Source organism: Herpailurus yagouaroundi, unplaced genomic scaffold (genome assembly GCF_014898765.1).
Source record: "Herpailurus yagouaroundi ecotype Mexico unplaced genomic scaffold, PumYag 222, whole genome shotgun sequence".
In the NCBI taxonomy this organism is placed as follows: Eukaryota; Metazoa; Chordata; class Mammalia; order Carnivora; family Felidae; genus Herpailurus; species Herpailurus yagouaroundi.
Window position 1 is genome coordinate 10,554,853 of NW_024412453.1, and position 13,750 is coordinate 10,568,602.

Sequence of the window (13,750 nt, forward strand, 5' to 3'; positions counted from 1 at the left end):
CAGGGCTTCCTGAGTCCGGTGGAATTTATGTATGTATTTATTTCCTTTCTCGCCTGCCTGCCCCTGCTGGGAGGTCAGCTCTACAGGGCATGGAGCTTTTGGTCCGACACGTTCACTGCTGCCTCCCCAGGGCCTGGAACCCAGTAGGTGCTCAATCAGTGCTTGTTGAATATAAGTTCAAGCGGCGGACAAAGTGACATCTCCCTCCCCGCCCACTGGGGCCTCCCAGGGAGAGGCCGGAGGGCAGGGGGGCTTTGCAGTCACCTCTTCTTGGTGACAGGTGCCACCAAGGCCAGGCAGAGTGGATAGTTCCTGAGGGATTTGGGTAGGAGGTACCCCAAAGGATTGTTCCCACCCAGGGCAGATTGGCAAGAAACCCGGAGTTGATAAAGCAAGGGAGATAAGCAGGTTCTCGAGAAAGGAGTGAGATAGGGCCAGGCTGCAAATGGTTCCTGTGAATTCTCTGGGCAGGAGAAGGGGGGGGGGGGTGTTCCCTACCCCAGCAGCTGGAGCTGGTGAGGTCCAGCTCGGGCCCAGGGCACGTGGGCGGGGGTGGGGTGGGTGGGGGTGGGGACTTCTGGCCTTGCTCTCTTAGAGGCAGACTCGACTCCAACACTTCTCGGCTGGATGACCTTGGACTTTGGGTTCCTTCCCTGTAAAATGAGGATAATCATGAGAGCAGCGTGGTAAGGTTTGGGGAGGGTAAACTGAGATCGGGCGTGTGAATCACTTAGCTGGGCTTGGCCTGCAGGACGTCGTTGCTGGGGTGGTACACCACCACTTAGCAGCTGTGTGACCCTGGGCAAGTCAGGCAGCCTCTCTGGGCTGGGTCTCTCAGTTGCTTGTCTGTAAAAGAGCATAGTGCCAACCTTATAGGTTGTTGGGGGGAGCTTCTCAGCACCTGAGAGAGGCTCAAAATGTGCTGGCCCCCTGGGGCCGGGAGGCTGGGTGGGTGGGGGCTCATGTGCCTCAGAGATTCTGCCCCTGGCTGCACCAGACTTGTTGCAAATGGTAGGGCCAGAATCAACCACGGCAGGACCGACTAGGGGCAGGCGGGGCGGGGGGGGGGGGGGCGACCGGCCCCAGGGATGTGGAGGATGGAGAAGGGAAAGCCAAGGAAGCTCCACAGAGGAGGTGAGCTCTGAGCTGCTGGTGAGTGGGAAGGATGTCAAAACTGACGGCACCTGGGGCGCCCGGGGGGCTCCGTAGGTTAAGTGTCCGACTTCGGCACAGGTCACGATCTCTCGGCTCGTGAGTTCGAGCCCCATGTCAGGGCCGAGGGACAGCCTGGAGCCTGCTTCAGATTCTGTTTCTGTTTCTCTCTCTCTCTCTCTCTCTCAAAAAAACCCAAAAACCAAAGACCAAAAAAAACCCTTAAAACGGACAACACTCAGTGCTGGGGATGCTGCGGGTGAAATGGCACCTTGCCGCCTGGGGCGTCAATGCTCCGGCCCTTTTGGAAGGTTTGTAGCCAGAGCCTCAAAGTGATTTCTGCTTCCACGACCTGGTGATCCCCATGCTCAGAACGTCTTGTAGGGACTGATGATATAAAATGCGGACAAGGGCTTGTGTATCAAGATGTTCACGGCGGGGTGACTCAAACCAATGAAAATGGAAGCAACATCCGTCACCACTGCTTTGACGTTCTTTGGAAATGGAGCTTCCAGTAACACGGGGAAACGCTGACACCAGGGGGGCTAAGTGTTAAAAGCAGGATGTGAGGTTACACCCACTGTATTATTTCAATCGCTAAAAGGCATAGAAAAAAGCCTGGAAGGGAATTTGCCAGCATCCCACCAGGGGGTGGTCCCTTCGTGGGAAGACGATGGAAAACACGATTTTTCTGTACTTTGCCATATTGTCACCAAAGCTGTGCGATTCGTTGGCAAATCAGTGCAATGGAGAAAGAGACAAAAATTGAAGACATCGGGGGCCCCTGGGTGGCTCAGCCAGTTGAGTGTCTGAGCTCAGGTCATAATCTCACTGTTGGTGGGTTCAAGCCCCACGTCGGGCTCTGTGCCGACAGTGCAGAGCCTGCTTGGGATTCTCTCTCTCCCTCCCTCTCTCTCTCTCTGCCCCTCCCCTGCTCAGGTGCATGCTCTTTCTCGGTCTCAAAATAAATAAAACAAAAAAAAAATAAAATGCTTCCAAATCAAACCGGACTTCAAAAGCCGAAGGAGGAGAGACAGGTGCACTCCTTTCCACAGCAGTGCTATTCAGTCACCAAAAGGGTGACACTAGCCAGCGGCCATCGGGAGACAATGCATAAATGACAAGTGTACCATCCATATAACCGTGTCCTGCTCAGTCTGGCAGGGGGCTGAGATGCTGACATGGGCTACAACGTGGAAGGAGCCGGTCACAGAAGGTCACATACTGCACGATGTCCCCTGCAGGAAACTGACCAGGCCAGCCCATAGGGGCAGGAAGGTCGGAGGGGGGGGGGCGGGGCGGGGGTAGGCAGGGAGGGGAGTGGCTGCTGAGTGGGCCTGGGGTTTCCTTTCGGGGTGAGGAAAACACTGTCCAACTAGATACAGGTGGTGGTGACACCCCACAGTGAATGAACCTGAAGCCGAGGAGTTGTTCGCTTGAACCTGACTCTTTTTTTTTTTTATTGTTTATTTTTGAGAGGGGGGAGGGGCAGAGAGAGCGGGAGACCCAGAATCCAAAGCAGGCTCCAGGAAGGTCTGAGCTGTCACTACAGAGTTCGAACCCACGAACTGTGAGATCGTGACCTGAATCGAAGTCGGAGGCTTAGCCGACGGAGCCCCCCAGCCGCCCCGAACGTGACCCATTCCACGTTGTGTGAATTTCACCTCAATGAAGAACAAGAAGGAGAAACAGCCGAAGAAAGAGTGAGTCCCCAGAGGACATTCCTGTGGCGGTGCGCCCTCATGTTTTTGCTGTCACTGACATTTTTGCGGGCCGGCCCGGAGGGAAGCAGAACAAGAGAAAGTGAAAGTCCAACGGTAGCCATGGAGTATTTCTCGGGGAGGGGGGAGACCCCAGAGGGTGGCCTCAGTTTACTCCCAGGCGCTGGATGGGTCCCAAATGGATTGGCTCGTCCAGCAAATCAGGGGACGGGACGGTGGGCGGACAGACGGGGAGGGCTGGGCTCCCCGGCCCTGACACAGGGGTTGCACACTCGGGGGGCAAAGAAAAAAATCACTCTGCGGCCACCGGTAACCATGGCTGAGCCCAGTTTGGAATGGGGGCCCGTGGTCCCCAGATTCGATTTTTCGAGAGAAGCCACGAATATAGGTATTTATCGGAGATCTCCATTTCGAAAATGATGGTACAGTGCTTCTTTAAGCGCCTGCGCAGGTCACACACAACACGTGGGTGGGCTGCATCGGGCGGTGAGTCACCAGTTTGCAACCCCTGGTTTAACCGGCGCAGACGATGTCCGGGGCCCAGGAGCACCTCCCCGCGTCGGCCTCGGAGGCCAGGCCCCCCGGCCCGCCAGCTCCCTACCTCGGGCATCCGATCTTCGGGGCAAAGCAGGGCTGACCGGGGGGCCACATGGGCTCCCACGCAGGGCGGCTGGGGGAAGCCGGGCCACTCTCACCCTGGAACGAGTTCAGCCAACAGGGCGGGAGCGTCAGTGGATAAGGCGCTGACCTCCGGTCCTCTCTGAGGTCGTTCTGTGAGCTTCTGCACGGGGTCCACGGCGGGGCCTGGGCGCCAGTTTCCCAGAGCGGTGACCAGTCCGGCCGCACCTCGTTCGCCAGCCTCCCCACTGCCTTCTCTGCCCTTCTGTCGCTCCAGCCCGGCTCCCACCCCTGCTTCCAGGGATCACGCACTGAAAAGCCAGCTGCCAGCCATGTCCTTACCTCTGGCTCTGTTCTCAGCGTTCCGCACCCTAGAACAATGGGACTTGGAATAACAGAAACAGAAATAGCTCAGGGTGTGACAAGTGCCAGGAAGGAAACAGGTGGATACTGATGGAAGAAAGCAGGGGGCAGCTGACGAGGCTGCTGTGGCGGGGGTGACCAGAGGAGGGCCTCTCCTGGGAAAAGAGCTTGGGTCTTCTGGACGTGGCTGCGGTGAGGGACGGAGCGTGGCCAAGGCTCGTTCTCATCTTGACTGCCCTCCAGAGTCGCCTTGGAGCCTCAGAGGGAATCCAGGGCTTGGCCACACCCCAGAGGCGCTGGCTCCCTGGGAAAGGCAGGGCCATCAGCTGTTTTCCAAAGCCCCTCTTTGACTCCAGCTCCGTTGCTGGTGGGGACCTCGGGCAAGGTGACTCTAGGCCGGGTGCTGAGTGCTCGGCTTCCCTGTCCCCACTATACAGCTAAGGTCCCTGCCAGAGAGGGTTCCGGGTTCAACCACGTGCTCAGGGCCGAGGGGCTGAGCCCGGTCTGCTGGCTCCGAAGCCATCGGTCCTGCGAGGGGCTTCAGTGGAGGCAGGGATGGCAGTTCAGGCACCTGGGGAGGGCCGGGGGACACAACTTCCAATGGTGGCAGAGTAAAGCCCTCAAACGCTCCTGTCCTTGTCAGCTGGCCCTGGCAGATTCTTTCAAAGGTCCCTGGCTTTGCGATTTTGGGACTGCGTCCAAGAATGGCCCCATCCATCCATCCATCCATCCCTCCATCCATCCAACGCACGTTCATAGACAGCCCACAGCATGCCCTGTACGCAGCCTCAGGGAGACTGGGTCGAACAAGACATAATCCTTGCCTCTAGGTGAGTCTACTGGAGAAGGAAGATAAAAAAAACAACCAATCAACCAATCCATGGTTGGAGCCACACTGTGACCGGTGGTCTGTGTATGCCACGGCAGCATCTTCGATCTGGTGGCCCAGAGATGATGTTAAGGGGTACAAGGACACAGACTTCAGTAACAGAGTCCCAGAGTAAGGTTTTGCCTCTCTTTGATCAGCTCTTCTGATCCTGTCAAAGAGAAAGCCTTGGTTAGGTGCTAGGAGGTCCCTAACACTAGCTGGTCACCCTATGTACAGAGAGAGGGTGGGCCTTGGGCTCAGAGCCCAAAGTAGGTAATGGGAGGTGGTTAAAATGTAATCATATGGAGGGGCACCTGGGTGGCTCAGTCAGTTGAGTGCCTCTTGCTTTTGGCTCAGGTCATGATCCCAGGGTCGTGGGATTGAGCCCCACATTGGGCGCCACACTCAGCACGGAGCCTGCTTAAGATTCTCTCTCTCTCTCTCTCTCTCTCTCTCTCTCTCTCTCACTCCCCCCTCCCCTGGTTGTACATGCTCTCTTCTAAAAAGAAATACAAATGAAAAAAAAAAAGAATCATGTTTTTGCTTATTGTATTTACTTGTATGGTATCTTGAGTTTCTGGCAAATATAGTGGGTTGAATGGTCACCTCCCACCCCCAAAAGATATGTCCACATCCTACCCCCCAGTACCTGGGGACATGACCTTACTTGGAAACAGTGTCCTTGCATATGTTAAGAAGTTAAGCATCTCTAGGTGAGATCATCCTGGATCAGACAGGGTCCTAAATCAAGCAACTGGTGTCCTTGTAAGAGAAAGGGGGTTTGACACTGAGGGACAAAGGAAGGACAGCGTGGAGACAGAGGCAGAGACTGGAGCGAGGCGGCCATATGTCATGAACACTGGGAATGCCAGCAACATTCGAAGCCAGGAGGGAGGTAGGGAACGCCCTCTCCCTCTGAGCCCCCAGAGGAAGTCAGCCCACATGACCCCTTGATTTCAGACCTCCGGTCTCTAGAATCGTGTAAGGACATCTCTGTTGTTTGCAGCCACCGAATTGTGGTCATTTGTTACGATGGCCCCAGGAAACACATACAGTGAGTGGTATTGGTTTTGTGTTTTGTTCCCAGGGGTGAAGTCAGTCCCTTTTAAATACAGTAAAACCTTGGTTTGCAGGCATGATTTGTTCCAGAAACATGCCTGTCATCCGAAGCACTCAGATCCAATTGTGAACAGTTGTATCACATCGAGTATCAAATCGAACTGTGATCGGTTGTGACCATGTGACCCTCGGTGTCCCGTGCTGCTCGCATGGCAAGATGTCCTTCGTTGATCAAGTTAAAGTTTGTTGGAAACGTGTGCTCGTCTTGCAGAAGGCTCACAGAACAAGGTGCTTGCAATCCGAGGTTTTACTACGCTGGGAGGATAAGGTTAGTGTGGAGCTGAAGCGACGTTTGGGTGTCAGGTATGTGTGTGTGTTCCGGGGGGCACAGGCCGCTGTCCTGGAGGGAAATTGGGCCAAGCTGCGTGACGTGTGGCCCGGGAGCAGGGTGGGCCCAGGGCCTTGGCACCGGGGTTTGGGGCGAGTGAGGTGTCTCAAGGGCACGGGAGGGCTCACACTGCCCATCCGCACACTCGAGAGTAAATTCCTGGGAAGCCCCATGTGTTCCCGTCTTGGTGATTCAGACCTATCTTCCTTCGGAGAGGAGCGCTTCAGATGTTGAAGGTTTTTTCCCACGGCTCTGAGGCGCCATGGGGCGTGAGGACAGGAGGGGAAGGTGGTTTCCAGCAGGCGGCCGCCGAGCAGCCATCTTCCCTGAGTGCAGGGCTCAAGGGCACCATGCTGCCCGCCCGTGGCTTCCCTGCCCTTCCACGTTCCAGGTGGTACCGGGAGATGCAGGGACAGGCCTACTGGGCACCTCCACCAGGGCAGACCCCCTGCCCCCCCCCCCCCCACCGGGGGACACTGGGCCACTTCGTGCCCGAGGGCCCCCAATGCTCTGGGTGAAGCCTCTGCTGAGGGCGCTCCCCAGCTGCCTTACAAACAAGAACCAGAGACTGGGAGAGCCAAGTGGCTGGCCCCAGGCCCCCAAACGAGCCCCAGGCCTCTCCCAGGGTTTGAGCCTGGGCTGGGAAGGCGGTGGGGGAAGTTGCCACCGAGGGCGTCATGCCCAGAGCCCCCCAGACCCCCAGGCCGCCTGCACTTGGCCTGTGTGACTCCCTCCGGCCTAACAACCCACGAGGCGGGCTCCTGTCTTTGCAGACAAGGAAACCCAAGCACAGAGAGGTGACCTGGCCGTGGCCACAAGGCTGGTGAGCGCCAGAGTCTGGTTCTAGATTCTGCCTCCTGACGAGAAGCAGGCATCTCCCTAAGAGCCAGGAGGCAGAGGAGGAAAGAGCCACCCCTCTGTGCCCAAGTGCACCATGCAAAGGGCCTTCAGCCAGACAGCACCTCGGGGTCCCGCTGACTAGGTCTGGGGCCGTGACCGTGGACAAGTGTGCCAGATAGTTCCAGCACCCATTCATCCGAGAACTACTGCCTCCCCTCCTTCCTGTAAACAGCCCAAAGACACTTGGCCCGGCAGCCAGGGTCTCAGAGTGCGTGGGCAGCACAAAGCACACAGGCCTGGGCTTGTGCTCCAGGGTCCTTGGGAAGGGTGCTGAGCCCCACTGGGCCTCCGCTTCTTCACGTGGGTGAAAGCAGTGCTGTGCTGTGGAGGGGCCCTGGCTGGCACTGGCCCCTCACCGCTCACTCCCGGTGCTGGTCTCCACAACACGGGGGCCTGGCCCTTGGCTGGCCGAGAGACAGCCTCTTGAGGGAGTCCCCCAGTAGCTGCTATCCCCAGTTCCACCCACCCTGAGCCCTGTCTTCCCCCTTTTCTGGGAGTATCCTTCCAGCAAGTTCCTTTTCCTAAACTGAAGTCCTCGAAACACATGAGTGACCGTGTGCCTGCCAGGCAGGGCTACCACGGGGATGGCTGAGGCTGTAGGCCAGGTGTGGCCCAGCACCGGGCACCCTGCAGGCCACGGTGCAGGGCACGATCCAGCCTCGACCCAGGGAACCCCATGCCTTTGCAGCCCCAGCCTCGTGGGCAGGCTTCCGGGGAACTAAGCCACGCCCTCAGCAGCAGCGTTCACCTTCGACCAGAGATGTTGCAACCCTTGACACAAAGCGGGGGGCGGGGTGACCTGTTTATATTCCGGGGTCACTTTGAGTTTTACCTCATGGCCCAGAAGGTCCCGGCTGTTTCTGAGCCAGGTTTAAGCTGGAGAGCCTGCGAACCCATCCCCAGAGCTCACGCTGGTGCACGCCGATGTCTTCTGGAACGGGGCCTGTCCCAGGGCTGACTTCAGCAGACTCTGTCCTCGGTGGGGAGCACTTCCTGCTTCCCGTGGCCAGCGGCATGTGCCAGCGGTGATGGAGAGGCTCCCCGAGCTCGTCCTATGAGGTAGGGCCGTAATGGCCCCATTCCACAGATGCAGAACCAGAGGCGTGGAGGGAGAGCCTCCTGCCAACAGCACAGGCCAATCTCATTGGGCCCGGCTGGGCCCGGAGCACCGCCTGAATGCGGCCAGCTCCCTCTCGGGAACCGGGGAATACCTGGCCAGGGTGGGGGCGGGGAGGGGGCCCAGCTGCCACACCCCACCACGCAGCCGCAACGGGCCAAGGGGGTCAGGCCGCAGAGAACCTTCCCCCTTTGCGGGGTCACGGCCTCGCCACCGCAGCACCACGGAGCAGCCACGTTCTTGGTAACTTTTGCTGTTTTATTGCCAAGTTCAAATTTACCAGGAAGTTCCAGTTTTCATTTCCACCCTCGTGTTGGGAGCCCACAAAGCATGAGTCACGCTGGCGACAGCAGGTTCTTCCCTGGAACGGTCCCTTGGCCCAGAAGCGGGAGGTTTCTCAACCCCTGCTCCGCCTTGGGCCGAGAATTATTTACATATTTTCACCTCAGAGGAACATAAGGAACCCCGATAGTTTATGCCCAATGTCAACATGACTACATTAAATATTTCTTATTTATTGCATCTAGAAAAGATGAGAATCCGTTCACCCCGTGCCTTTATTTCTAACAGTGCGTCGTGAGACTTTAGGGAAATCTAGTGTATGTCTTTAACGAGGGCTGTCCCTTCACTCCCGCCTGGGGGGGGCCTTGCTAATTCAGGTGTTTGGGTGGGGGGCTGCCCTCTGCAGAGAGTGGGGCGGGGTGGGGGGGGGGCAGACAGGCCAGAGGGAGAAGGGAGCAAAGGCCTGCAGTGAGGCAGGCCGCGTCCCGGCCCCTCATCTGCCCCGCATTCCTGTTGTGGCTTTGGGGCTGGTCCTGGGGAGCCCCTGGCCTCACCCCATCCGACCCTCAGGGAGAGGTGCCCTGGCTCGCTCGGGCCCTTAAGCTCGAAGGACGTATGCTTCCCTCCACAGCAACTTTCACAGCTGAGGTTTGGGGGTTTAGGCGGCGAGCCCTGCCCCTGGCTTGGCAAACTCACTGGGCCCAATGGACTTGAGGCAGGTGGGCCTGGCCCCTCTCTCTGTAGGGACACGGAGATTGTAGGCTGGGTGGGCTTGCCGAGGAGTCCAGAAGGTTTGTGGTCCCCATTCCTGCTCTGCCAGGATTCCCCGCTCTGCCTCCCTCTGCCCGACCCTGGGGTCCAAGTGCCCTCTGCCTGGGCTGGCCTGCCTGGGAGCACCCCGCTCTTAGGCTTGCGGGGTGCTCCTGAAGACGCGGCCACGCCCAATGCCGCCACGATGGTCAAGACCCAGCCCTCTGATGGTCCTTCATCAGAGCCAACCTCCTCTGGACCCCGGACCTCCTCGCACAAAGCTGTATGCCGCCCCCCTCACCAGCAAGGTGCCTGGGAGCCCCTGCTTAAAGGAAGTCCCCACCCCACACCTACAGGTGTCCCACCGAGGTCGCAGGACCCACACCGCAAGCCCGCCTTTGGGAGAGGCCTGCCCTTGGCGATGGACACGCTTGCTCAGCTGCTGCTGGAGGCTGGGCTGTGTTCCCGTCTCCCGGCCCCGGCAATGCTGCCGCAGGGCCCCCGAGACATGCTGTGCTCCCATCTCTTCTCCAGGGCTCGGTGGCCACAAAGCCACTTGGAGCCATGGGATTTCTGGTGGCAGGCTGGCGGTCCCAGGGCAGGGGGCGGGGGACCTGCATGGGCTTGTTCTTCCCAATAACGCCCCCGGGCTGGGAAGTTATTCGCCTTCTACTACTGCCCCACAGCCCCTGCCAAACCAGGGAGCCAGCCTGCTCTTACGTCCCAGCAAAAAATCACATAGAACACAGAACTGCTGACACGCCCTTTCTCCTCCCCGGCCCCTTCCATCCCTTCTGCCTTTCCTTCCTGGGTGGGGGGAGGGGGGGCCCTGCTGATGGGTCACGGCTTGTCCCTCCTCCTGGGGCCCCCGGAACTTCTGTCTGAATGGCCTCCTTTTCCGAGCTGGGTCTCTTCCCTGTTGAAGCGGGGTGGGCACACCCACCCAGAGGGCTTCTGATGATGGAGAGCCCCGTCCCCACGGGCACCGTGCCCCTCCTCTGCGGGACCACCATGTTTCTTTCAGGAGGAGGACACCTGGCTTCGGCAGGCCCTTCTACACCAGCAGGATGAGGGAAGCCAGGGAGACCCGCGGTCCTTGAATAGGTAGACTGTGAGGGCTCAGAGCGCCTCCTGAGGCCGCCCGACACCCGGGCCCATGTGTGCTGGGACTCCCGGGGCACAGAGGAGGAGAGTCTGGAGGGTCTCAGCGCTGACCGGAGAGAGGTGAGGGTTGCATGGCTGCACCTGTCCAAGTAGGCGCTTTCTCAGATACGTCGGGGAACCGGCCTGCACGCGTCCAGCTCAAATGGAGAAGCCACTGGGTGGGCGTGGGGGGCGGGGTTCCTCTTTAAAAATAAGCTTTTGTTTCTGCAGTGGCAGCCGGGAGGAAGGGCGGTGGACCGGAGTTCCCTGGACAGCTTCTAGAACTGGGGCGTGACCCCGCAGCGGGCGTCTCCCCACACTCCCGCCTGGGCGAACACACATGGTGGGGACACGGGCCACGCACAGGACAGCTTCCGTGGCCTTTCCTTTCCATCCCGGCCACACGGCCGGAGTCTGCACGGTCCCAAGCGGTTCTTTCTAGACAGAGAGAGACGGCAAGATCTGAAGGTGGAGCTGGGCAGCAGCCCTGACTGGTTTCGGTGCGGAGAGACGAAGGATGGGTCCTGAGTGGGAAGCTGGCCGCAGCGGCCCCTTTCCCGGGCAGGCGTTTCAGGAAACGCAAGGCCCCGTGGCTACCACGCCTGAGAAACCTCTGGCCCTCTCAGCTCCATGTGTACCTGAGAATACGTGGGGGTCTCCTTTACTGTTGTTGAAAAAATAATCTAAACTTTCCAGGAAGGTCCTTGAATCATTCCACAGGCTTGCGGAGTTAGCGAGTCATAGAGAAATAAGAAAACGGAGAAAGCCAGACTGAGAACTTTAGAACAAAACGCTGGGAAGTTCAAGGGAAGACAAAAATGAAATCTTAACAGTAACATCACATGTCTAACATGACGCCAAACCTCAGGGTTGAGGATTTTTTTTTTTTTTGGACTTTTTTTTTTTTTTTAAATACACGCTTTTTAAATAAATGCTTTTCATCTGCTGCCGAAAGCGGAAATAAATATCCAAAGGAGATGCTTATCCAAGTTTGTTTCTCTACAAATTCCTACCCAAAGTGACTTGGTTCGCTTCTTCTGTGCACACTGGGCATGGTGGCCAAGGAGCTTCCAGACCGGAGCGGCTGGCTGATGACGAGAGGGTGCGGGGGTCCTGCCACCCCGGGGTCACCAGGTTCAGAGACCGGGAGGCCAACCTCCTCCCGTCCCCTGGGTTCACTGGGGTGTCTCCACCGGGTCCAGCCTGCTCTCCCAAGAGGCGCAAAGTGAAACAGGAATTCAAAATGAAGCAAAGGAGCACAGGAATGGGTGCAGAGATGGTTCCGGGGCCGCGGGGACCGGGGTGCTCCTGATGTGTCTCTGGGTCAGCAGTACTGGGTCCCTACCGGCGGGGCCACACACACACACACACACACACACACACACACACACACACACGGGGAGGCCACTAGGCGCCCGCTCAGTGCTCAGCGGGGCCCGCTGGCTCCTCGCCTGGCGTCGCCGTGCCCGCTGCGGGTGTCACAGGTGGCGGGGGGATGCCGGGGAGGGTGCGGAGGCTGTGGGAGTCGACAGGAGGGACAAGGGTCAGCGACTCCACGCTCAGTGTGTCGGCAGTGTCCTCACAGAGCAGGGAGATGGTGGGCTGCCGGGCGGGGATGAGGCTGGGGGACAGGTTGGCTGTCTCCACGTCTGTGCTCCTCGCCAGGCTCTTGCCGGGCCGGGCGTCTGCTTCTGTTTCGCTGACGATCACCAGCTGGCTGGGGAGTTTAGGCTGAGGCTGTTCCGTAGTGACGGGGTCGTCTGGGCGGGGGTGGGGGAGAGAGAACAGGGGTACTGAGTTCCGAGATACTCTGCTCACGCGGGCACCCTCTGTCCCGTCCTGAACAAAGGCCCAGGGAAAGCCGGGTGGGAGACGGTGGTGTGGGGGGAACGGCTTGTCTCCACTTCCTCCGTCTGGGGACACAGGAGCTGGAAGCTCCAGTCTGACCTAGGCCTGGGGAGAAATCTGTCGGGGCCCAGGGTTCCTCTGACTTGTGAGGTGAGAGAAAAATTAGGGGCTCGTGCAGAATCGACGAGTGGATTATGGAGCCGGGAAACGGCCCAGGCAGGATCTCCGTCAGGGAGAGTCTTGGAGCCCCTGCCTGACGATGAATACATGTTCGGGGAGGAGATGGGCTTGGATGTGCTTATCACTTCAGGCCATTTCCGGAGCTTACACCTGGTGACGTTTACCCAAGAGGGGACTCGCTGCAGTTTTTTAAAAAAAAAAAAAAAAAAAAAGGGAATTCTCTAGAACTTTTCAGCTTGCAAAACCAAACCAAAACCTCAGACTGCTCCTTCTCGGAGAGCTGAGTTAGCAGTCAGAAAGGGGCTGTTACTGCCCCGGGGGCCACTCCTACCCTAACTGTCTCTATAGGGGTCATGGAGAGAGACCAGGCAGGAGGAGGGCAGGGGAGGCTCCGCCCAGCAGTTATTTTTGGAGTGGCAATTTCTTTGTTTTTGGTGCTTTTCAAAATCATTGATTAGATTACAAGCAAACGGTCGCTTTGCTTTCCAATGACGAGTGTGCCTGGACGGGAACGGTGGTGGCTGGGGCTGGGCTGGGGGCTCACAGCGGAAAACACCTTCCGGGCTTCCAGGAGTGTCGGCAAGAAAGCTGTGGGCATCTCGCTTGGAAAGCAAACATCGCATTTGTACAGATCTCGGGGTCCACAAGCCATCAGCAGAAGATGCTGATGGCAGGGTGCTGAGCCCTGAGGCCCTCTGGGCCCTGGGAAGGATGCTCGACACAGTTTGTTCAATGGGATTCCAGTTTTTTGGTTTTGTTTTTTTTTTAAGGCAAGCCAAAACAAAATAAACTGCAAACTGAACATACAGCAAAAGAATGGGAAAACCAAGAGCAAAATAAAACCGAAGGGTGTACAGAATGGGATGCAGGAGAGAAGGAGGCTCCCCATCGTGGAGAGAAAGCACAAGCAACAGACTGAGTGTCCCAAAGAATACGGAGAATTCGTTTCCCCAAGGCTCCTGGGCAAGACAAGCTCTCAAAGATCGCTGTTTATTCCTTCCTACAGCCTTTGGTTTTCTTTCTTTTTATTGTTATTATTATTATTATTTTGATTTTTTTCTTTTAAGAGAAATAAGGCCCAGAGAAAACCACCGCATAGGGCTTTGGGTCTGTCCTTGCTCTGTGCTGGGTCACAGAGGTGGCTGTGAGCACCAGTGGAAAACGTGATCCAGGGTGCGAGCCGAGCCCAGAAATGCTGAGTCAACACTCCACGCGCATTCTGGTTTCTCCGAATCTCCGTGAATTTGCTCCATTTGGCCAGGACCCTTGTGGCATGGGCCGCCTGCCTGCGAGGCGCAGGCTCCCGGGTGCTGGTCAGAGCCTACGGTTCCCTTCTGGGGGCTCACCTGCTCTGGCAGGCT

The 13,750-nt window shown here is 57.9% G+C and overlaps 1 protein-coding gene across 1 annotated transcript in view; it reads right to left on the reverse strand.

The window, feature by feature from the left end:
- Positions 1–8,423: 8,423 nt before the first annotated feature.
- CLEC16A (C-type lectin domain containing 16A) overlaps positions 8,424–13,750 on the reverse strand; it is a 204,378-nt gene continuing 199,051 nt past the window's right edge. Inside the window, exon 26 of the mRNA XM_040459036.1 lies at positions 8,424–12,121. Within this exon, the coding sequence (XP_040314970.1) occupies positions 11,781–12,121 (341 nt within the window). The 3' untranslated portion in view covers positions 8,424–11,780. The remainder of the gene's footprint in view (positions 12,122–13,750) is intronic.